The sequence below is a fragment of the Tachypleus tridentatus genome, chromosome 10 (assembly GCF_004210375.1).
Source record: "Tachypleus tridentatus isolate NWPU-2018 chromosome 10, ASM421037v1, whole genome shotgun sequence".
Classification (NCBI taxonomy): Eukaryota; Metazoa; Arthropoda; class Merostomata; order Xiphosura; family Limulidae; genus Tachypleus; species Tachypleus tridentatus.
Window position 1 is genome coordinate 47,893,708 of NC_134834.1, and position 25,304 is coordinate 47,919,011.

Genomic DNA, 25,304 nt, shown 5'->3' on the forward strand with positions numbered 1-25,304 from the left:
ATCACCAACAAAGAAAACGGAAGTTAGAAAGGATCCTGCACAAGATTCTACTGGTCATGTACAGCCCACTAAAGAGATCACACATATGCATGACCCAAGGGGATCAGAGCTTCCATGGAAGACTATATTCCCTAAAGCAATAGTACCTTGCAAGCTATAAGTGAGGAAGCACTAAGGGCATGGAGAACTGAAAGTTCCATTGGATTAAATGAAAGAGAACAACTAAAATGGGTGTTGTGTTAAGAAAACTTCCATATGGGCAAGAAATTGTGTAGGTAAAAGGAACAACTTCTCACTTTGATTAACCAGCCCACACAAGCAACCTCCAGTAGCAGTCAATAATTGTGGTTGGTGGGCTCCTGTTCAGAACAACAAATGTCAGACGTCTGTGTAATGATGGAAGTACAACCTTTGAGCACGTAAGTGTCAGGCAAATACTTTGACCACCCTACAAAAAGCACAGAAGGCCAAAGCCAGCACAAAGGACAGGAAGCAAAACTGATAAACTATCCTATGATGAACAAACTGTAGATAGTATTATACCATCTCAGATGGACTGACTGGTAATAGCACCCTGAAGCAATGCAAAGGAAATGGGTACTTGAGACAACAGAGAGGGACAAAGAAATTGAATGACCTACAGATCTGAAATGAAAGGTTGCCACAGGGGAACACAATCAGATAAGATTGGACAAGAGCCTACCAAGCAGTCACCATCACTGTTGGTGACTGTTTAGGTCAAATAAAATTGAGATGATGAACTGATAATAGCTGAGAAAGGTTATGATGGGTGATAGTAATAGGGGCATTTCTAGGCTCAGACAGAAAAAGAAACATTTTTTAAAAAATAGGATAGTATGGATGCACTGATTCCACATGTGATTCCTAAGTCTCAAGAACATCAACAAAAACATACTGCTGAAGAAAGATAAACTTGACAAAAGACAGCACCTCAACCCATGAGATATTAACAACTGTGAAATCATGTGTGCAAAGCAAAAGCTTAAGAGGACAAATGTGCTAACATGGAGTTAATTAGGGAGATGCTTCTTCTCAAAAAACTCTCAAGCTTGCTGTGGATTGCCTTGGAAAGAGAAATAGAATAAACAAATAACAGGAGAATAAATAAGGCAAGAAGAAGTACAAATTATTCACAATAAAATCATCATTACTAAAAAAAAACAATTTTTACAGTCTTCAAATTTGTTTGGTTACAGAGTTATCAAATAGAAAGTCAGAACCCTTTGCTGCACCCACCTTCAACATGCCCTCTTTCATGATTTGTTAATAGTTCTCTTTAACATTTAATTCTTGATTATCTATAACCAGAAGATAGCCAATGTTTTCATCTAACAAATGACACATTATGTAACACTGTTTTCTAAATGGAGAATTGTCAATTTCACTATCAGTACAAGCTTCATTCTCACAGGAAAGTTAATGACTAGATTGTATGAATTTGTAACAGCTCTTGCTACATAGTAAAAAAGCCAGAAAAACTTTAAGAGTTAGAGAAAATTGTCTACTTTTTGCATGCTATATGTTCTTTGGTCCATTGTTTATTTAAAAAAAATTACTTAGTGCATATCTACCACAAGTATAAAAAGATATGTTTAAGATCAACAATCGACAGCAAGAAAAAGAAGAATCAGTTTAGTACTTTATTCCATATTTTTCGTATTTATTTCTTATTATAAAAATAACTAAAATGTCAAAATTGAAATTTCTTTAGGTTAGTTAACATAAGATTAGGTAAAATAAAAGTACACTTTTATGAGCTTAAAACTACTTAAATGAATGTAGTTTCATGTTACAATTTGAAGTCACTTTCAAAAGAAAAAAAAGGATAATTTAAATTTATTTCAATGATTTTTTGGTGGTTACAAGGTCAGTGAAATTGACCAACCTCATTCTGACTTAAGGTAGAGAAAATAACAGATACAGCATAAAGATTTACTGAAAACTATTTATTAAAATATATTTAGAAGCTTTTAGGGATTACAAAAAGTACATTTGAGATGAAGAAAAGTATTTTTAATCTTAACATGAAAATCACTTTGCATACAGACTATTCAAAACAAATACTCAATATATTTATGGAAAAACTTTTATTTTCGTTTATTAAAAATACTTCACTGAAAATAATGATTTATTTTTGTATGTGTAAGACTTATAATGTTAACTGAAAGACTGCCAAATTTTGTAAAGATATGTGAAAATTTAGTTGTGTTAAATCTGTAAAGAGTTGAAATGAGTACAAAGTAGTCAGTTGGTTGGTCAATTTTACAAAACATATGTTGAGAGAATTATAAAGAAATTCAATTTTGGGAATTTAACAAAATAAATTCATAAAGTTGAACAATATGAAAAGCACAAAAGAAAATGTCTTGGCATGAGTACTCCAAAATCAGAAGTGTTGGTTCAGTATAATTTAATAGAGGAAGTTACATGCATCTTTTATGTGTGTGTGCCTGTAGCACTCTTGTTGGTGAAGAGTTGTCACATGATTATTTGAATATGGCACAACTTGAAATCAGTCAATTCCACAAGGGTGGGAGCTTCAAGGCTTGTGGCATGCAAAAACATTTTACATATAAAAGGAAGCACTAAAAGAGACTGGTTTTTACATGAGGAAGAGTGATGTACCATGTCAAAAACATTTATTTTGATTTATTATACTTGTGATTATTTATTTAATTATGATTAATATTAAATTATTGCTTTACATGGCACTAATCAATATTATATACACTCTTAAGTAATTGTTTGTACTGATTAACTGAGATAATCACCAGACTCTAAATATATAATAGTTACATAAAAACAAGGCTTGGCTATATATTTCCAAAATGTGAATTATCTTTAATATTTAAGCTTCTTCCCATAAATTTATATTTTTATAACAATCATACACATCTTCCACAAATTTGTTTTTAGTCCTTAAGAATTCTAAACACTTGAATCAAATCAACTCTAGTTAACATAGAGGTAATTTGAAAATGATAGAAAGCCATTTGATTCATCAAAATATCAAAACATACAAATGTAATTAATTTACCTATGGGAGAACAAACAAAGAAGCTCCTAACATACATACAGCACTAAAAAGCAAAACATTCTAAAAACCTATAATTTTAACTAAGAAATAATGTTAATGAAGATCAAATCAAATAAAGGGTTTTCAACTTAAATTTATGAACCTTATTATTACAGCTCACATTTCAAACTCTTTCAACCCAAAATTCAAACATATGAACCATATGCAAATTGTCCAAGCTCTTATGAATTATAAACACCTGAATCAAGTTAAATTCCCTTACATTCCACAGTAAAAAAATTTTTTTACTTATTTTTCTCACCTTAAATGACTAACCAGGAATTTAGATACAGATTAAGGATGTACGATAATTAACATTAAACTGTTTACACTTACTTTTAAGTAATAACATAATCAGTACCTGTCAAATAATATTTTCCACATACCAAGTTCTGTCATTTCATTTGTTTTTGTTTTTTTTAAAGATACAGATTAGACTTTCTAAATAACTCAGAATGGATCTTGAAATGTTTTAACAACAGGCAGAATTATGCAAAAAATAACAACATAGTCCACGTGTTAAATATGCCATATGAACCTATTTTCAAAGAACAATTCAAATTCTTTATATTACAAAACAATTCTAAAACCTGCAAATTAATTGTTTTTTTCTATAATCTTTTACAATTACCTGGTTTAAAAAATTAAGATTCCTATACTCTGAAAATGTATTTTCAAATAGTTACATCTCTCATAAGTAGCTTTTCTTCTCTTATACTGCCCTCTTTAATAGATTTACTATTATTTATTTATTTTAATGTCTAGGTTTCACTTTAACATATGTAACATATATTGTTAAATGTGTATTGTGCAAGTCCCACCTGTTCTTTAAATTTGTAGAAGATTCTCAAGAGTAAGAATCAACAATATATATTTTACAAAAGCACTAGTGTATCTTGGAATATTGTTGGGCCAAATGAGATTTCTAGAATTTCACCAAAAGATTACAAATTGACACACCAAAAAACATTTAAAGAATTATTTTTGGTCACTACAGTCAAAATACGATCAACCTTGGAAACTATAAATGTGACAAACATTTATTAATTGGAAAACTACAGATATTCAACCAGGAATGTTTATACATCTTGAACACCACTAACTTTGTTAAATTAACTTTGGACATTAGTATTTCTATAAGGACATTAGATATTTTCATCGTGAGAAAAACAAACGTGTGAAGTACAAAGCTAGCTAGCATTCCTGTCAAGTGAAGTGTATCTGTGTATCAAAAGTGTAATTTAAATTTATTTTAATTTTTTTTATGGTTAAAAGGTCAGTCAAATTGACCAGCTTCGTATGAAGTTAGAATAGAGAAAATAACAGATTAGATATAAATTTTTACCAAATAAAAACATTTAAATTCATGAGGTTTTAAGAGATTATTCAAATAAAATTTGAGATCTCTTCAGATGAAGGTGAAGAAAAGTATTTTTAATATTAACATGAAAATCATTTGACACTCAGACTAGTAATACAGTACTATAGAGAAATATCTATTATTCATGGAGAGCTCTTTTGTAAAAAAAACATTATAATATTTTATTTTTTGTGTAGTAAAGGCTTTGTAATGCTTACTTAAGGTCTACCAATGTTTCTGAAGATATACCACGTGTTAAAAATTATTTTATGAAAACTATAATGAGTACAAAAGTGTTTACAAGACTGGTCAATTTGTCCGAACCCATTAGAAAAGAGGTACTTTGAAATAACATTGCAGACTGAAATACTAGCCATGAGTACCATGCTGGACAGTATGTCCAGTATTGACACAACTCTTCCAGGCAAATGCCACTTTTTTTGCCAGATGCTGTCCTTATCAGGTTGCTTATTTTCAAACTTGGCATGGTAAACTAAATATGAAGATTTTACAGGTTCAGTCACAAAATTTAGACTTTAATATAATTCATTTTGTTCATAATAATAAAAAAATTACCTTATTATTGGTCCCAACTGCAGAATGAGAAAAACAACACGAACAACCCACTGAACACGAGACACGGGTGCCATTTCTTGGTTGTTTTCATCCAACAAATACCAACGTAGACTGAAGCCTGTCATTGTCAAAGCAGGTACAACAACAAAGGTAACAGTTAATCCAAAATACCACATGTTCCCATTATGGTAATGCAAGAAACACATTACCAAATCACTACCAGTGTCAAATATGAAACTTCCAAGACACCATAAAAGTAATATACAATCAAATACAGTAAACTTGAGATTGTCATCTGATGGTATAGCATCAAGTGTTTCTGATGAGGCAACATCACTTTGTGTCGGAGGTGCTCCATTGCCCTCATCGGTCATTTCATTACTTTCTCTTTTCAGATGATTTTCAACACTATCTTGACAACTATTAGCACTGTTGAGATGAGCCATCTTTACTCAGTTGAAGTATTGCATTAACATCATGAAAAGTAAATACTAAGACTACATACAAGTAAAATACATAGTAGTTTAACTACTTTTGTTACAATTCATTGGCAAATATGAAATTACAAAGGACTCTCAGTGATGTCTTCTCGTTTCTTCCTTGAACACCAATTAGAGAAAATGCCTGTAAACCAAAAAAAAAACACAAAAAAAAACAACTTAGACATCACCACATTTATTGCACAAAATAATCAAAAGTCCTAGCTATCAAAGAAAAAATTTAAATCTGATATAAAAAGAGTTTACATCTTTTAGTACATGATTCATTAATTATATACAATAAACATTTTATAACTGTAACCTGAAAATATTTCTAGGGAACAAATGATTAGTTTAGTATTCAACATGTAGAGAAATCATGGTAATTTCAAAAAAATAAAAAAAGGAGTAGAAATCATGAAGTACACATTTAGAACTGGAGTTTGCTGACTAATTAATCATTGGACATGTTACATTCAACGAATTGATTATTCTAATGAGATAGCTAAAAAGAAACTTTTACAGCTATAAATAAAGTTTTGATACTCATGGTGAGAAGAGAACAGATAGCCCATTGTCCAGCTTTGAGCTCAAGGACAAGCAAAATGGATTTATTTCAATTATTTTAATAACTGGAATGCTGTAAAATGGTAATATTCAAAAGATGACATCTCCCTTCTCTAAAAATGTATTTCTGGTAAATACTTTTCTCCACACACAAAACAGAATAGTTTCTTTTCTCTAAGAGTTCATGAGTTTAGCTTTAGAGACTTGAGAGCTACTAATCTTGTGAAAATTATCACCTGATTTTAAATGAAACCACATTATTCTATAGCAGAACCCTCTACAAACAAGAGTACAATACACCTCCTTGCACAATGAATCCCTCTACTTTCATACTCATATTCTAATTTTTGTGTGTGGAGGTGGATATCTATTAGAAATTCATTTTCAGGTAAGAAATGTGGTAACGTGCAAAAGGAATACTGATCTTCACACATAGAATGGGTAGAATCCCACGTTGAGACAGTCGAGGAACAAATAAAAAAAATTACTTATGTGTGCTAACTTTAGAAAACACTGAAAGAAAGTTTGTGCGATGCCTAGTGGCAGAGGCTCCTCAGGGGCACATGGGAGACTGCATGTAGTCTTAACCAGGGTATACTCTTAGCCTGTTTAGGAGAATATAAGAGACAAACTGTGTTGTAAGAATGGGTGGAATAAGTACATAGCTGTTCATATGATTGCATACAGGCAACATGTGTAATGAGGTTGAAGCTTGTAAAGAAGGTGAGAAAAGAAACTATGGTTTGGACAAGCTTCAACCTTAGCTGGTTTTGACACAGTGAGTTTCAAAAGAGCACTTGTGATAAGCATATCTACTTACCTTCCCTAGTGTCAGTCATTAAGGCCCCATGCCAGCTGCAGAAAAAAGGCACTTCATGAAAGTCTGCAACATAAGTGAAATATAAGATCTATGCATCCAAGATTGACTGATATCAGGGCTGGATTTTGAAAATCTGCATTTGTGCATTCTAGATGTCACTAATGTGTGTGTATATATATTCTAATGGTGTGCATCAAGCTACTAAGCTAATCTTGAAATAAACCATATACTTATCAGACTGCAACAAAAACACATTGTCACCAGTTATTTGGTTTGCTGTTTTGTATTTACTGGTGAAAAACAACTAGGTTATCTGTACCAAACGACTGGCAAAAATCTCAACTAAAATATAATCAAATGTAAAAAAAAAAAAAATTAAGAGTGAAACAATGTCCAAAAAGTAGGTGAAAAACTAAATAGAAATAAAAAGGCCAATAGCCTGCAAAAAGCTAAAAACACAATCAAGCTGACACCCTTCAACATAATGGGTAAACCCTTAGAAAATACATGTCTAAACTGGTGCCATCACTCTTGCTCATAATTGTGTTATGAAAGTAAAATATGAACAACTGGGATCTGAGTGTTACAATGGGTTAAAAACTGTGACCAATGGGAATCCTGGAGAAGACAACTTCTTTCCATCAATCCTTATTGAAGCTAAATAGTGAAATGAGAACAGTAGACTTGTTCTGGAAAAGCTTGTTGTGAAGTTGTTCACCAAAAACTGACTGCCAACTGGCAAAAAGCAAGGCACAACTGTGACAGGACATGAGCAGAGAGACCTAGTTGCAGTGTCTGCAAGCTTGTTCCCTAGTATACTGATATGGCCAGGTATCCCAAAAAATTGGATAGAAATCAATGGTGGAGAAAACCAAGCCAATCACTTCATAATGTCTATAAGAACAAGATGAAAACTAATGTTAAGTGATTCCAGGATCAGTAGGGAGCAAACAATCAGTACAAAGAGTAGAGTTAGTATACCACTTAGCTTCTATGTGATCCAAGGCAAGAGTGATGGCATAAAATGTGGTAGTGATCACAAAAAATGTATAGAGGATGCTGTAAGCAACCACTAAGCCACAACAAACCATGACAAAGACAACAAAATTATTTCATTTCAAACCATCTGTAAAAATGGGAAAAGAAAAATGGTTCATAAGATTTTTGGCAATAAGAAGATGGTACGTCCATTCAGAACATATCTTCTACAGAAGAAAAGTCACAGGTAGGGATGGCAATAAGCCATGGTGAGATGAACTAATTACTTGATTCTGCAGCATTATCCAATGACAGACCCAATTCAGCCAACTGTGTTTTGATATGAAGGCCAAAAGAAGGATCTACAAACAATGCCCTTTTACACTTGACATGAAACTGCTTAATGAAAAAAATGAATATAAGCTTATGGTCCAAGACAAAGCTCAAAATCAGGGTTTACATCCAACCAGTGGCAAAAATGAATGCAAATGATTTCAGAGAAGGAGAGTGTAAAACTGTTTGCTGTGGTTCACTTTTTAATAAGCAAGTGATGGCAGTTCAAAACTGCCATTCAATAAACCTTGTGTTTGATGACCAACAAGAAATGTGGAAGTCATTGACATAGAGGCCATTTGCAATAATGAAAGAAGTTTTTAGTAATATGATAGAGAAAAGGAGGTGACCCTCAAAACACAACCTTGAGGGATTCCAAATTCCTGTGTGAAAGATCAGGTAAGGGTCAAATCCACTTGGACTTGGAACTAACTGTTAAGTAAAAAGTTACGAATGAAAATGGGTAAATGGCCATGTAACTCGTGCAATAGAGGTCCCACAAAAAAGCAAACTTCCATGTAGTGCCATAAGCCTTTGAGATTAAATAAAACAGAAACAAGAAGTTCTCTCTTGAGGAAGACTTCAATGATTGAGGTTGCAAGATAAATAAAGTGGTCCATAGTGGAGAAATGTCAATGAAGACCAATTGGGTAGATGAGAGAAGGTTGTTTGATTCAAGGAATTAAACAAGATGTGCATTAAACATCCTTTCTGATACCTTACAGAGACAGACAGTTGAAGCATTTGGATGATAATTAGAAGGAGTCTTGAGATCCTTCCTTGGCTTCAAGAAAAGAACAATAAATTTACACCAAGCCTCTGGAAAACAACCAGAAGAGCAAGAGATATAGATGAGAAAAGATATGGCATCTCACAGTGAATATCATCAGGTCCAATTGTTGTACTGCCAGATCGACGAAGAGCAAACTTACACTGACCAGTGTAAATGGGCAATTATAATCATACAGACAATCAGACCAAAAGAAAAGGGTCATTTATTCACCCTGAGAAGTTAGGAGAAGAGATAGAAATGTTGGAAAGATGATAAAAACTCTCCAAAAGAGTATATACCACTGGAGAACAAGATGGGAAGAATATTTCCTACTGACCTTCTGAATCTTGTGCCAGATGATTTTGGAACTGGTGGTAGAAGAGATGCTGGTGGCAAACTTAATCCATGATTTCTTCTCACTTTGGCATTTGAACTGCTGAGCATAACATTGGCCCATTGGAAAGCAACAGTTGGAAAGAGTGGGATACCTGCAAAATGTATCCCAGGTACATTTCTGGGTCTTCTATACTGTTTTACAGGCAGAAGACCACCATCATCATGGACAAGAATAAAGTGGGAACAGTATCATGGTTTTAATGACTGATTGAACAGCTGTTTAAATTATATAATCAATTACTGTCTCCACACTGTCAATAACAGATCGAAGACTAATCACAGCAACATCAAGTTCCAAGAAATAAGTGAAGAACTGCCAGTTTTCATACTTACTGTAAAGAGAAGCACAAGAGATGATAGGAATCAATCAAGGCCTTAGTGTAATACAAATTGGGATAAAAAGTTCCACTGCATCAAAGTGGTCATTTTTATTTAGGTGGAGGAGAACTGGAAAGATAATTTTTTTATGTTTGTGACCACTTCATTTGTTTTATGAAGAAAGGAGTCTGCAACCTACCTCCATGGTACTCGGCTGGAGATGATTGGGCAGATCTCTGACTAAAGATGGAAACTCCAGCGACTGAGAGTATGACCAATTAAAGGCTCTACATCTCAGGGGTAAAAAAAATGGACCTGAGCAGTCACTGGATGCAACAGTGAGGACAGATAGGAGTAGGTATCAACTTGTCAATTCTTGCAACCATGGAAGACAAAAGACTCTTTATATGATGAAAGACTGATGGAGGCATGGAAAGATCTTTTTGCACTCTTACTGTTACAGTAGTATATGTCTGAGATGGAACAGAGGACAACAATTTTCAAGCCTCTGGATAAAGGAGGCAAATATTGGATGCCACACCTTGATCTATTGGGGAACAACAAAAAAGTGGAAGTAAAAATTCAGAGAAAGTTTGCAAACCCTTTCAATGGCCTGTAGGTAGGTATTTCATGTTTATTGGCACAAAGCTACTAGGCTATCCATGCCAAACAAGATGTAGTATACTATAATCGTATAGGAAAATTAAGGTAAAAATATGTAAAATTAAGACACGCCAGGAAGACAAGTTCAATCTTGCTCTCAGTCACCTAAAGTTGGCCTTTCCGGTCATGGGTTCAGATCAAAATTAAAATTAAAATGTGTAAAAGAAATCATGCTAAAACAATATATAGTCCAATAAAAACCTTAAATTAAGTTAAAAAGACCAAAGGCTCTTAAAAAAAGTAAAAACATGAGTGAGGTGGCCAGTATCACCTCCGACATTGGCTAATGTGAAGGGCAAACCTGCCTTAAAAATATGTATAAAAGGGTGTCGTCGTTCTTGGTTTAAGAATAGAGAGTACAATAGCTGGGCACCAAGCATCAGGAAAGACATTCTCTTGCCAAATATGTTAAAGACAGCCAGGAGAATAGTAAGAAAAGTGGCATAGCATCTCATAATGTATATTATCAGGTCCAACTGATGTATAGCCAGACTGATGAAGCTCAAGTTTGAGTTCCACCAGTGTAAGAAGGCAATTGTAGTCATAGGGATGATCAGTTGAGAAAGAAAGAGGCAGATGCTCAACTTGGGTTTTAGCAGCTAAGAAAGAAGGGGATGATGTTGAAGAGCTAGATACATCAGAGAAACATTCACCAAAAGTATTGGCAATGCTCTGAGCATCAGCATTGCTGAATGGCCATTGAACATTAAAATATAGAGGGAGGCAGAAGTATATTGTCCACTCACCTACTGGATCTTGTCCCATATGACTTTTGAACTGGTGGTTGAAGAAATGCTAGTATTTAATCCAAGATTCCTTCTGGCTTTGACGTCTAACTTGCTGAGCATGTGTACGGGCTTGCTTAAATGCAATGCGGTTTGAAAGCATGGGATATCTATGAAATTTATCCCAAGCATGTTTCTGAGCTTTTTGTGTTATAATACAATTTCCCTCTCTTTATTATGGATACTCCAATTAAAAACCTTAATAAAATAGTGAAAAAACAGTCTATAGGTAAATGACCACATCTTGAAGACTCTGAGCAGCAATCCTCACCATCCGTACCACCAGTTGTACTTCATTTTCTTATATTGCATTCACTTTCAGTCAAACCTCTAGAGCAAATGTCTCCCTTTTTCATTCAGAAGAGACTAGAGGGACTTGTTGGATCTCCAAAGTCAGTAAAGAAGCTTCGATCTGGTGGCATATTGGTGTAAGCATCCACATCTCAACACAGTGAACTCCTCTTGCATTCAAAGGCAATTGGGGATATACCTATTGAGGTTACACCTCATGCTACTTTGAATTCATCATGAAGAGTTACTGTTAAGAGGGATTTGAAGAACATCCCAGAGTTGGAGGTTCTCGCTGGTTTCTCCACCCAAGGAGTTTCTGCAGTGAGGCATATCTCCATTTGCAAAGATGAAATTATGGTGCCAAGAAATGTCCTCATTCTCACATTTACATCATCTTGTTCATCTACCACCATCAAGGCAAGTTAACTTAATTGCAGAGTATTCCCACACATTCTAAACCCTCTCACATGTTTCCAGTGTCAGAGGTTTGGTCACTCAAAGACGTCATGTCGTGGTTTCTTGGCATGTGCTAATTGCAGTGACAAGGACCACAATGCTTATGAGTGTGAAATGGAGCCTCATTGCATCAATTGCAATGGCTCTCACCTGTCCTACTTTCTGTCTTGCCCTAAGTGGTTGAAAAAAAAAAGAGGTGCAGAGTTTGAAGTAAAATAAGAAGGATGTGGACCATTACAGTTAATGCAATGCAGTTCTAGTTGACAATCAAAAGCATCATGGTCTTTACCAATACAACAGGCACATGTCAAGGAACCACGTCAAGATGCTTTCAAATGACCAAATCATTGACAATGAAAACATCTAACAGGGTTAGGAATATAAGGCCATACCTTACAATTCAGATATCCTTCCTTGATTGTTGTAGGAGAATGTGATGTTGTAAATGTTAATATGATAACATTTGTTGGCTCCATAATCCCATCTTTACAACTAAAAATTCAGTGCACGGCTGTAACACCTTGGCTGGTGAAACATGCAAGGATCTCTGACTCAGCAATGGTCTTTAAATCCCTCTCAACTACAACTCCTCTGGAAGAATTCAAAGTAGAATGAGAAGTAATCTTAATGGGTATATCCCCAATGGCCTTTGATTCCAAGAGGAGTTTGAAATTTATATGCAAAAACGGCTCGTTTGGGTTGAGAAAATATTGTACATAGAAGAGCGAACAACGTTTCGACCTTCTTCGGTCATCGTCAGGTTCACAAAGGAGTTTGAGGAGTTTGAAATGTTGTGATGTAGATGTTTTCACAAAAATGTCCCCAGTCAGTAATTTTTTTACCAATTTGGAAGAGCCAGCAAGCGCTTCTAAACCCATCTGAATAAGAAATGGAAACACATCTGCCCTAAGGGTTTTTCAGTTAAAGAATGTAAAATTAAAAATTGCAGGACAGATTCAAGTTGTGGGTTTGACCCTACACAGTCATCAATGCATGGTCGTTTGCCAGTAGCTGAATTTTTCTCTATGCTGTCATGCTTGTTTATTTTTTTATTTGAGAGGTATCCATATTTTAAAAAAAAGAATATTTTAGTGCCCACTGACCCCACCCACCATAGAGCCTTATGAGGGGACACACTACAGTGCCATATGAGGTCACTGCAGGGATGCCAGGGTTTCGTGAGCACTATACCCAAACTACAGTATCAGACAATGTCCACTACACCCATTGAGGATGTCCTACAATGGTACTCAGTTGACCCTGGCCCAAATGGACTAGCCAATTGATCTTGGGGGGCCACCCCTTGACTGCCCTTCTTCAGGAATTCAAGGCCAAAGTGGTGTGTTGGAGTTGGACCCCTCAACCACCAGGATCCTCTCCTACCCTTCACAGGTCACCATGCAAGGCAAACATGCAGGTGGATGTTTAGATCCCAGAGGAGGTAAAATGAAAGTACAGAACCTTCTCTGGGAGGTCCCCTCACCACATACAGGAATCCACATCATGGGGTCAATGACTTGTTTCTCCAGTCACATGAATATTGCTTCCTAAAGGTGTTTGAAGGTGTACAGTATCATATGGGAGGTGAAACTGATAATGAGCAGCTGAAACTTTTTATATCAGGGAATCAAGCAACTACCAAAAGCCTCCAGACAAAACAAGGATAAAAGCAAAGGTCCTAGAGAAACAGGGAAAGGAGGAATACTTGCAATATGAGTGTAACTCTTTTCAAAATATTTCAATGACAGAGGAACTCAGTAAGATAAGAAATGAAAGAGCAAGTGTAATTAGTCCTGATAGTAAAAAAAAGGAGAGATTTAGATTCTCAATAAAGGAGATAAGGAGAATCAAGAAGGGCTACCAACATGAGGAACGACAGAAGGAAGTCGCAAAATGGAAAAACTGAGCACTAGAAATGAAAATAGCAGATAATGAATCTGACTCACAAATTGTCAAAGATGACTTCAAAGACTAGAAGTCAAAGAACAGTAAATTCAACTGATTAAAAAGATGAATATGGGAGCCAGTTAAGCTTGAAAGATAAGGCATAAAGCCATGAAAGCAAAAATAAACCAGGTAGAGATATAATGAGGAAAGATTAGTTGGATGGTTGATTTGGTGTTTTATGGCACAAAGCGTGAAACATCCGGTAAAAAGTTAAAATTAAATTTAGTAAAATTCATAAAAGGAAATCAAGGTAAAACAAAAAGTTTAAAAAAAAACATAAATAGCATAAAACTAATGTTTATATCTAGTCTACAACATTAAGAGAAAAACTACAGTAATACAAGTTGTAAAGGACTTTCTGTAGCATAATTGTAACTATCATAACTTGCCAGGAAGACTAACAGGCAAGTACAAAATCACCATCAGTCACCTGAAGTTGGCCTTTCCAGTCCTGGTTCTGAGTTATTTAACATTATGGCAATTTTCAAAAAGTAAAGTAATAAAAGTTTTAAATGACTTGTAGCAAAATGTTAATTATAACTCATCAGAATAACTAACGGGTAGTTCAAACAGCAGTGTTAGTCACCTGAAGTTGGCCTTTCCAGTCCTGATTTTGAGTTATTTAGCGTTACGGCCATTTTCTAATTTCATATCAAACTAGATGGGTTTTGATTCTTAAAAGGGAATCACATTAAAAAAGGTCTAAAGCGTAAATTAAAAAACAAAAAATGGGATTAAAAAGATTAATGGCCTTAAAAAAACTAAAAACATTACCAAGGTGGACAGTGTCACCATCACCAATAACACTTTCTAATGTTATGGACAAACCTTGGGACAGAACATGTTTATACACTGGTGCATCAGTTCCAGATAAAAGAAAACAATGAGTTAAAACCTGTGACCAATGCGTAGTCTAGTTAGAACAACTTCCTCTTTCCAATCCTTATGGAAGCAAGATGGCCAAAGTCCAATAACAGGTTTTATTTGGAAAAGCTTGTTTTCGTGTTGCTCACTCGAATACTGGCACGGAGCTGAGCCTTGAATACAGGAACATAGTCCATGTATGGAACAGGCACAGCAGTGACAGTGCCAGAGCAGATATATTTAGCTGCAAATAAGGAAGAGAGAGACTACAAAGTTGTGAAAAGTTAAAAGACAATAGAGTAAGATAAGTAACTACATGTACCTGAGAAATAAGGTGAAACACATCAGCAGAAGCCTGACAATGTAATTCAACAGATAAAGTAGTTCTCAATGTAAAACTGGAGGTAGAAAATGGTTCTTGAATTTATTTTCAGTTGAAAGAAAGGAATGGGAGCTCAGAATCCCAGTTGCATGATAGACTCAACCATGTGATAGAAGATACATATTCCACAGCTAAAGAACTTCCGTTAAAAATAGTGGCAATTTGTTCTCTGTTACAAGATTCTTCAGTTACATCAGCATTAAAAGTAGTCAAATTAAAATGTGAATTCATGTTGAATATAATAAACTCAAGCGAAAACTGAAAATTTCACATAAGTCAGCAAACTTAACTCACAACAATGCTCTGAACTGCTGATGAAAACGACGAGAATAAACAAGTGCAAAAGTAGAGGGACTCAATGCATAAGGCATGTTGCACTCTATAATGCAGCAATATCACATGATTTCATGTAAGATTATGTGAAAATTTTCAGAAAGCTTGTGACTTGCAAGTCTCTTTGGCAGAATGTACACATTCAAAAGGAAAGAACTTATAGCTATCCTACATGCACATGCAAAGGAAAGCATTTGTCACAGAAACTCCATTTTTTATTAATTTATTAATTGTATTAAATGATGACAATGATTAAGTTGAACAAATCTGATTTAATCAAAGATAATGAGAAATCATAATGGCAGTATATTGATTACTTGTACAGGTGGAATAATCAAAACAGTAATAAAGGAAACACTAATTTCAATGAGTTGATTATTTTCGTGAAATTAATTTAATAATAACTTTAATTACCGCACTGTTGGTATAACCAAAAGAGTAATAATCAGAAAGACTAGTTAATTAGTTTCATGTCATTTGTCATAATGACAATTAATCAGTTATTTTATGTGACATTAACTGATTAATTGAAATTATTATTAAACTTTTGCTGTTTTCTACTATATCCAAGTAATCAAAACACCATTATTTTCCATTAATTTAAAGTTTGACTTAAACAATTAATGCTAAGACACAAAAAAATATTTAATTAAACTCAGTGTATCCAATGTTAACAGTTTTCTTACCTAAATACTTACCTCCCTACACTACTAATGGGTATTAATTTGCAAGCAACTGCTGTGGAATTTCCTGAACAGACCACAAGCATAAACAAATTCCCACTCCTAAAAAAACATGTCCATATGTAACGTACCAGCCTTTGACATAATCCATCATAATACTGTAGCCCTTCACCAGTAGGAGGGAAACACATCTTCCATGCACATTAATTACAATAAACACAAGCAAATGTTCATTAGCTCTTTCTTGACAAGGCAAACAAAATGCACTGGAAGTTTGGAAAAAGGTTGAAAAGTGGTACAATGAGGTAAGTATCTAATTGAAATACATATTTAAAAAACAAAACTTCTAATTTCAGAAATATTACTTAATTATTTGCATTACTATGAGCTAAATTCCAACACTGACTAAAGATGGAGAAGAAGCATTCATTTATCAATGAGAAAGATGAGCTCCTGTCTGCAGTAGTAAAATAAATGGAAAATCCATTATGTGTGACAGGAGTCACATATTGGAACAACACACAATATCACATTCTTCTCAAGCAGGGAATATTTTTCACTCAATATTTTTTTTGAAGTGAGATAGTAAACCAAAGGATATTAGAAAAATTCAGTGCTGGTTCAAATATGTACCAAGGCAAGGACTTTAGACTATTCTATCATAATCAAATGAGATACACAGCAACAGATGGAGGGAAAATGAGCCCTCAACTGTATCCTGAGGCAAATCCAACTTCATCCAACTAGAAATATCTACTGGGAACTGCTTGATAATATTATTAAAGAATGTCCTGTACTACATTTACATGTAACACCCTAGCCCTACTACTTTCCTTACTATATTGCTTAATGAGGATTTGGGGGAAGGTAATACTGGCTACAAAACAAAGATCCAGTGATATGAAACATAATAAATTTTATGTTTACTTGCACAAATTTTTAGTTCTTTTTGTATATGTGTGTGTTTTTTGTCTCCTCTTCTTTTGTTGTTGTTGTTGGATGTCTTTGAAAGGAATGGTACGTAAATGTGGAAGGGACATGGAGATCAAAAATTAGATCATTGAATGAGTTGGAAAAGAAAATTAACATACAAAACTCACCATACTAGAAAAGTGACCTGAAAGAGACAAAAATAAGAAACATATGAAATTCCCCAATAAAATAAGTAAGGAGAGAAGAACGTGTTAGTGTGCAAGATCACCACCATTGAGAAAAGAGGCAAAACAGGCTATGCTATGCCTAATTTGACAGGTGACATGATAGTGTTCAATGTAAGTTAACCAAATATGAATATGCCAAATAGGTAAGTTAACAAACTTAACTGGTTAACTCTATTGAAACAGGTTTTTCCAATGGTTGTGAGTCAAAAGCCATCCTTGCATTTGTTGTCTTGCATTCATAATTTAACTGAATGACTATTTTATGCATTTAGGTTTATAAAGTTGGTGTCAAATTGTAGATTATAATTCAACTTTTATTATTACACATTAGACAATTTCTTAATTTACAAGTAGATATTAAAAAATACACCTACATACTGATTTTTGTATGTCATGTGGTGTGTTAAATGCAGTACTAGTTTGTCAAAATATAAATTCTATAATTTCATACAAATTAGGTATGTTGAATGCAGCACTGATTCAAATTAGATGTTTGTGACATCAAAATATAGTCTATAGCTCCATACAAATTAGGAACCCAAAATACCAATACTGATAAGTTAGAATATAAAATAATAACCTGTTATCTTTTCTATTTGCTGATACATTGTTCATTTACTAAATGAAGCACAGTGGCCCCACTCACCTCTTTTTATATACACTTAATTCTTTCTATGATATGGAAAGAACCAATCAAAAGCTCAGCACATACCTCTAGTGGCTTACTCAGCCAATTTCAACTAGTATGATGTCATTTCCTTCTTTCATAAAAAGATTTCAAGAAAGTAGGTTGAGTCTTTAATCTGCTTAAAATTTCACTTCTTTAGATTCAAATACAGCTTAGTTGCTGAGCTTGGTAAATTATAGTGGAATTACATGGTATCAATATAATAGTTATTTATGACTTTTTGATTATTTAAATGTATATTTAAGACCTAAAAAGTTTTGTTTCACATCCTCCACATGCAAAATTCTAATACTTAGCAGCTCACAGCTAGCAGCAAATAAGTACAAAGGTTGTTGTAACTAGAAGATACAACTGTTTGCTATAGTTATTTACTTACAGTTCTACAATTTTAGAAAAGTTTAAAACTTATTTGAAAACAGTAATAATGTATATACATGTATAATGAATTATAACTGAAATGTGACTGTATTTTACAAAATATTTATCTACTAACACACAGCCAAGACAGGTCACTTTGAGGACCGGCATGGCCAGGTGGGTTAAGGCAGTTGATTCGTAATCTGAGAGTCACGAGTTCAAATCCTGTCACACCAAACGTGCTCACCCTTTCAGCCATGGGGGCTTCATAATGTGACAATCAATCCCACTATTCATTGATAAAAGAGTAGCCCAAGTGTTGGTGGTGGGTGCTGATGACTAGCTGTCTTCTCTCTAGTCTCACACTGTAAAATTAGGGACAGCTAGCACATATAGCCCTTGTGTAGCTTTGCGTGAAATTCAAAAACCAAAAATTCAATACCAGGTCACTTTGTAATGGCCAGTCCGATATTCTTAATTATGGTAACCAGAATGCATGTGCACCTTGTCATTGTAACTTCTGTGATGTTAGCTAGCAATGGCTGACAGTTGTTCAAATAAATGAGACTAGGACAAAAAAAAAAAAAAGAGAGTAAAGAACAGGTTTTGAAAGTGGATACCTCCCTGACATGCAATGTTAGATACAGAACATTGAAAGATGACCTGAAAACTGTAACCAAAGGTTTTAGCAAGCCTAAGACCTGCAGCTATCTCCAGAATGTCAACAAGTAGAAATTGTTTCCTTGGAGACTAGAACTCCAAGAGGATGGAAGATCTGATAACTTCTCCCCTTGGGAAAAATGGCATCACTGTAACAATGAAAGTTGAAGAAGAAAAGTAAAGAGCCTACAATAAGAAAACCATTATTGTATGAAGACTAAAAAGAAAGAATTGAGCCCACCTGGTAAAGGAAGCAAGAAATCTTCCAGGAAGATTTTGCAGAGACATTGAGGATCAGAAGAAAGAGGGTAAGTCAAAGGAAAGAGAGGGTGGAATATCAAAAGTAGAGACAGAGCTGAAGAAGAATTCACACAATCTAAGGATTGACGGTGAAAGGAAACAATAGTCATGAAAAAAGGGATAGTAGGCAAACACAGACATTGTCAAGAAAAGAGTGAACCTATGGTTATTTGCTAGTGTTCTTGGGAATTACTACACAAGGAGTGTGTTTCTCCCTGCTACTGATGAAGAGCTAAATCATTATGATGAAAACATCACAGGCTGGCACAACACACGTAGAAATGTGTAAACTTATGACATGTGCAGAAACTTGTATGTGTGCAAGATAACAACAGTAAGTTGTCTAGAGGTGAATAATATTTTCAAACATTAACATTTTTCTATGATTTCAACTATTCAAGGGTCATGTGCAAATAACTGATGTGTGGAATGTAGTTAATTATTGAGCCCAACAATTAATCAATTAGCAAATTTCACTAATAACACTGTTTAGCACCTAATAAATTAAAAGAATATAATAAAAATCAAATACACCTAAAAGTATTGTAAAAATCATAAAAATTGCCATACTGATAAATTATTCATGTACAAAAAAATTTGTGTGACACTTAGGTATAATTTTTGTATTATAAAAATGTAACCCTCAAACATACAGAAAAATGTAATTTTGAAAGCACAAGAAAACATTAAGTATCATGACATTTTTCTTTGAACTAAAACAAAATTTACACCCAATACAGCTTGTGGGTCCATTACTTTGTTGCCTATATTTTCCTTAATGACATAATCTTTCACACAAACATATTTAACAAATATATATTTTGGTGAAAAACTTCATATATTATCTAGTTTTAAAGTTGTATATATCCATATCATTACATGCACAAATAATAAATGTAGATTTCTTTGTATTTATTGCATTTTTGTAAGCTGTTACTGGATTGTTTTTTCCAGTTTTGTTGTTTATACATTTTATTTTATATGTTCAATGCCTAGACTAACAACAATACAATGTATACTGTTGTCGCAAAACAACATGACATGAAAGCCACTGCTGAAAGGTCGTGTCACCAAAATGCACTGGCTTTTCCATATATTAGAAGTTGTTAATATACCTAATTTTACCAATATGTTTTATATGAATACACCACAAATTAATTTCATAAACGATCTTAATTTTGACTGGCTCACAAAAGAATTTACCAACATTTGACTGTACTTTTATGCTTCTTTGGTTAAGTTGATTTTGCAAAATTTATTTATTTTAGTTATCTGTGAAATGTAAGGTTAGAGTATACTGTGGGATGGGTAGGAATTTTCTCAGTCATTTTTGATGGGTCATACCCTGGTGTACTGTACGTTTATAAAAGTGTTACAACTTTAATAGCCATTACAAACTTTAGGATCATAGCATACAAGAATTATGTTTGTTTCCTATACACCTTATAAGGCTCTACCACTGTCAATGTATCAGAGTACTAGACTGAGAAAGATTACAACTTACAAAGTACACCAGTTGGTACTAGACTCTTAAATCTAATTATCATGACTCACTTGATTCTACATTAAATTATGAACCTTGTTACTATTGTTAGCATGCTGTTCATCATTTCATAACCACTAGTGTAGTATTTGTACTATTGCTAGTAACAGTTTTCACGAACAACCACGTCAATTAATACTAATAAATCCTAGCAACACTCTACCTGTAAGAAACTCGTAAGGAAAATTTTGATATGTACATATTTAATAATTTAAATTTTAGAAATATTTACAAAAACATTTAACAACTTGTTTTGTTACTTAAAGTTTACATAACTATTAAGTTAAAAGTAAAACAACGAAATGTAAGCTTTATCGAAGTTTATGGTGCGTAGCGAGTATGTTTTTGTGCATAATACCTACATTATTTCTCTGCGATTAAGTCTGGAGTTTGGGAAAGCTCGCTTTAATTCACTTTAAACTAATACTAGTAAAATCAATACTACTTTAATACTAATACTGGTAATTAATCTTAATCATGGTTAATGTTTTCTTGTTTAGTACTTCAGTTCTCAGTTCAAATTTCAAAGGATGTAGGCCTAAACCAAAAAACGCATGACACAATATATTAACTAAATATTTTTATTTTAAATACAGTTTAACACAATAAGTTATATCCAATTGTACACCATTTTAATTGAATACTTTACCTGATACAATCAATTCGAAGTTCCCTTATTATTTTTATGAAAATTTCTTAATGAAAAAAAAACACCCAAAACATCACAGTTCCCGAACTAATTTACCAATGCACCACTTCAGCAGTAAAACAGAGCTGAAGTTAGCTTTCCTTTCATCTCCGAGGGCTAATAGAAATGACAAGTGGAACAACAGTTAATCAACACTACTCACCGCCAACACTTGGGCTTAATCATCACATTATGACGATTCCATGGCTGAGAACGTGACATGTTTGACGACGAGATTCGAACCAACGACACGCAAATTAGAAATCGAGTGCTCTGACAACCAGCCTTGCTAAGCTTTCAAACAAATAACCACACAATAAAAATCGAAAACGAAATAACAGGAACTGCACACGTTTGTAACACTCCATGTTTTAATTTCTCTATTGCGTATTCGAAATCAGACACATATAAAAGCAGCATTTCAGAAATACATTTTGTCTACACAACTTACCGTCCAATACGTCAGTTGGGGTGGGCAGTGAGGCAAGTGATTTTTTAAAAAAAGGAAAAAAAGAAGACGTATCTAAAATGGTGTTTTGTTTTTTCAGGTTGAAAATCAGACTGAGACATAACTAAAACATAGCAGTTTACGTAATTTGTAAAACAAATTTTTAGGTTTATTGATATGTAATAAATCGCTAACTTTCTATGTTTTAAAATATGAGCCAAACTGTTTCATCAAAAGAAAAGCCTAGAAAACAGTGATAAAATTTAAGTATCTATATTTTGTATTTATGTCAAAGCTACATGGACTATCTGCCACCGTCAAAAATGTTGGAGTATTGATCCTACAGACCAGAAGAAAGGTAGCCAGTCATGTTGCATTACTCTACTACCTTTTAGGCATGCCAATTGATTAACTGCCATTGTTGCAATACAGCCACGTCTTAAAGTGTGTTAAATATTTTGTGGTATAGCATAGATTCGAACGTAGTTTGCCAGTTCTGAAATATCATGATTTACCACAGGTTCAACCTGCATCAATTAACATTTTCTTAAATCTTAAGCACAAATTAATAGATCTTCTAACACGCCTCACACACAATAATTACTGTAAAAGCAATGAATTGTCCAATACATTTCAAATACTGCACATGAAAAGCATCAAATAACATAACAAAAAAAATCAAGAGAAAACTGAATATGTAAATATTGAATAAGAACGAAACTTTTCCGTAACAGTTGTGAATATTACAATAGCAGCCAAATCCAGTAAACAAAGCCTATATTTAAGTTCTTTTTTTAAAACTGCGTCCAGCGTATTCAAAATGAATAATTCACTGTAACAACCACATACTTGTGGTGGTTATAAAAATTTCACTTATACTATAATCACCTTAAATACTAATTGTATTGAACGTAAAAAATGCCACTTAAAGTTAATTTGTTTGTGTGAATAGGTATAGATATACGATGCGTTAACTGCTTGTGCCCACCACGAGTATCGCAACAAAATATCAACTATTATAAGCCACCATATTTACTTTTGAGTCACCAGAACTATTTCTTAAACCAGGGGCTCCCAAACTTTTCAGACCTGCGGAGCTTCACATCAGAAAGGAAAAAAAAAATATTCCTGAGCTTTAATAAAAAAAATACACTAAGAATAGGAACAATCGGTCACTAGCACTAGGTAAAGTTTACTTCAAGCTTTTAAAATATAAATTAATTAAAAATATCAATATTAAAAAAATTTAATTCTACTTACTTGTTCAAAATTTTCTGCTTGCAAAATTTATATCAGTAAAAGTACAGTGTACTTATTTGTTTATTAGTGGCTCGGATAGGCTTACTTTTGTTCACAAAGTAGTTCAATATTTGGAGTTATGGTTGTTACCTGTAAGAACAAATCATCTTCAATATTTAAACTGTTTCTAAATTTGGTCTTTGAAGCTGTATACAGTGAAAATGTTTGTTCACAAAGATATGTTGTTGGAAAACGCATCAAAATTTTCAAAGTTCTGTTACTTATTTTAGGGTATTCCATAGCCATGTGAATCCAAAACTGTGTAATTTCTTCCTGCTGAAATTTTGTTTTAGGGTGTAATCAGTTGAAATTTCTATAAGATGTTCTTTCTCTTTCAAAGGCAAATCGTTGGTATTTGCAGAGTCAACAAAGAGATTTTGAATCTACAGTAATTTTTCTAAATGAGGAGGGAAGTACTCCCTAGTAGTTGTACTCAAATTAGATAGGTGCTGCAGGACTTAAACGTTTGCATCTTCACTTAAGAAAATTTCATTCATAAGTAAAAAACCACTGAGATTTTTGCAGCAACTAAGTTTTCCATAAGTATACATTCACCCCAAAGATTTAGCTTACGTTGAAGTGCTTTCATTTAACTCTGAGCTTTGAAGTACGTTACCCTAGTACCCTGCATTGTAGCATTCTCTTCATTTAGATAGGCAAATACGTTTGAAAAGCAAGCCTCTTTCTGTATCAAGCATTTGTCCCTTAATTTGTATGCAAGCTCAAATTGGCGTTCAGATAAAAAGAAACCTGTCTCCTCACGCAGTTCGTAAACTGAGCAAGCGCTTTTCCCCAAGAAAGCCATCAAACTTCAGTGTGAAGCAGCAAATTTTTATGCACATTTCCCATATCTTCGCAGAGTAAACTGAAGATCCTCGCATTGAGCGGTCTTGATTTTATAAAATTACCTATTTTTATGACATCACCCAAATAACTCTTTTAAGTCTTCTGGCATCCATTTCATTGCAAGTGCATGACGATGAAGATTGCCGTAGATACTCTCGATATCCGAGTTTTTCTTTTTATGTGTGCCACTGCGCCTAAAAATTTTCCAATCACAGCTGCAGCCCCATCAATGCAAATACCTGAGCAAAGCTGCCATTAGATATCATGTTTTTTAATAAAGAAATCGATCAGTTTAAATATTTTTTCGCCTCTTGTTTGAGTAGGCAAAGGTTTGCAAATTAGCATGTCTTCTTCAAAACTAGCTTCGTGAATACACTGAACAAATACAAGCAACATCGCATAGCCTGCGACACCTGTTGATTCATCCATTTGAAGTGAAAAATTTGGACTCGCTTTTGCTCGCTTTATTAACCTCGTTAAACAATTTGCTGACCTATCTTTGATTCTTCGAGAAACCAAAGAGACAACCTCATCTAATGATAGAAAATGTTATAAATATGTATTATTTAGTTGCCCTATTTCACTTTGTCAATAGAAATTTACATAATCATGAAAATACAGTCATCTGATCATTTTGTGTTGTAGAGATAATTCATTACATATTATTATTAATATAAACACCAGCTTCCATAACTTCAGCATAAAATGATATAAAATTATTGTGATAAAAGATGCCAATTTTATTTTACACATTAGCACCATACAGTAATATGGTGTATAGTTTTATAGATCAGTTACTTTAAGATAACTGTGAAAAGATACATAAAGATTATTTACATTAAAAATGTTATTTATATCTCAGAGAGAGAGCAGCAACATATCAGTAGTACCCACTACCACCTCTTAGGTTAATCTAAATGAGTTGTGAGATTTGGGCTATCACTTTTATAACACACCCAAGACCCGAAAGTGTGGAGCACGAAGTTTTGTATTTATGGCGTGCAAACCATGGGCTTTAGGATTCACAATGTGGCAATTACTCACTAGAGGATGCCTGATTTTTATCGATACAAGTAAGCAAATTTGAAAATAAAGTGTTTAATTTGAACCATGATAAACTAGCAAAATATATATTTGTGACTTTAAAAACAAAAGGCCTTTATATGAGTGCTGAGATGTGTTGTTATATTAATATTTTATATGCCTATAAGGATT

The 25,304-nt window shown here is 33.8% G+C and overlaps 1 protein-coding gene across 3 annotated transcripts in view; it reads right to left on the bottom strand.

Annotated features, from left to right (window-relative positions):
• Positions 1-22,069, bottom strand: part of LOC143229212 (XK-related protein 6-like) — a 49,368-nt gene extending 27,299 nt beyond the window's left edge. The window contains exons 1-2 of one of the 3 annotated variants that reach the window (XM_076461209.1): positions 21,948-22,069; positions 5,034-5,657 (exon numbers count right to left, since the gene is read on the bottom strand). In XM_076461209.1, the coding sequence (XP_076317324.1) occupies positions 5,034-5,479 (446 nt within the window). In that variant the 5' untranslated portion in view covers positions 5,480-5,657; positions 21,948-22,069. The other 2 variants (XM_076461207.1, XM_076461206.1) reach the window with 2 other exon arrangements.
• Between the last annotated feature and the right edge of the window lie 3,235 nt (positions 22,070-25,304).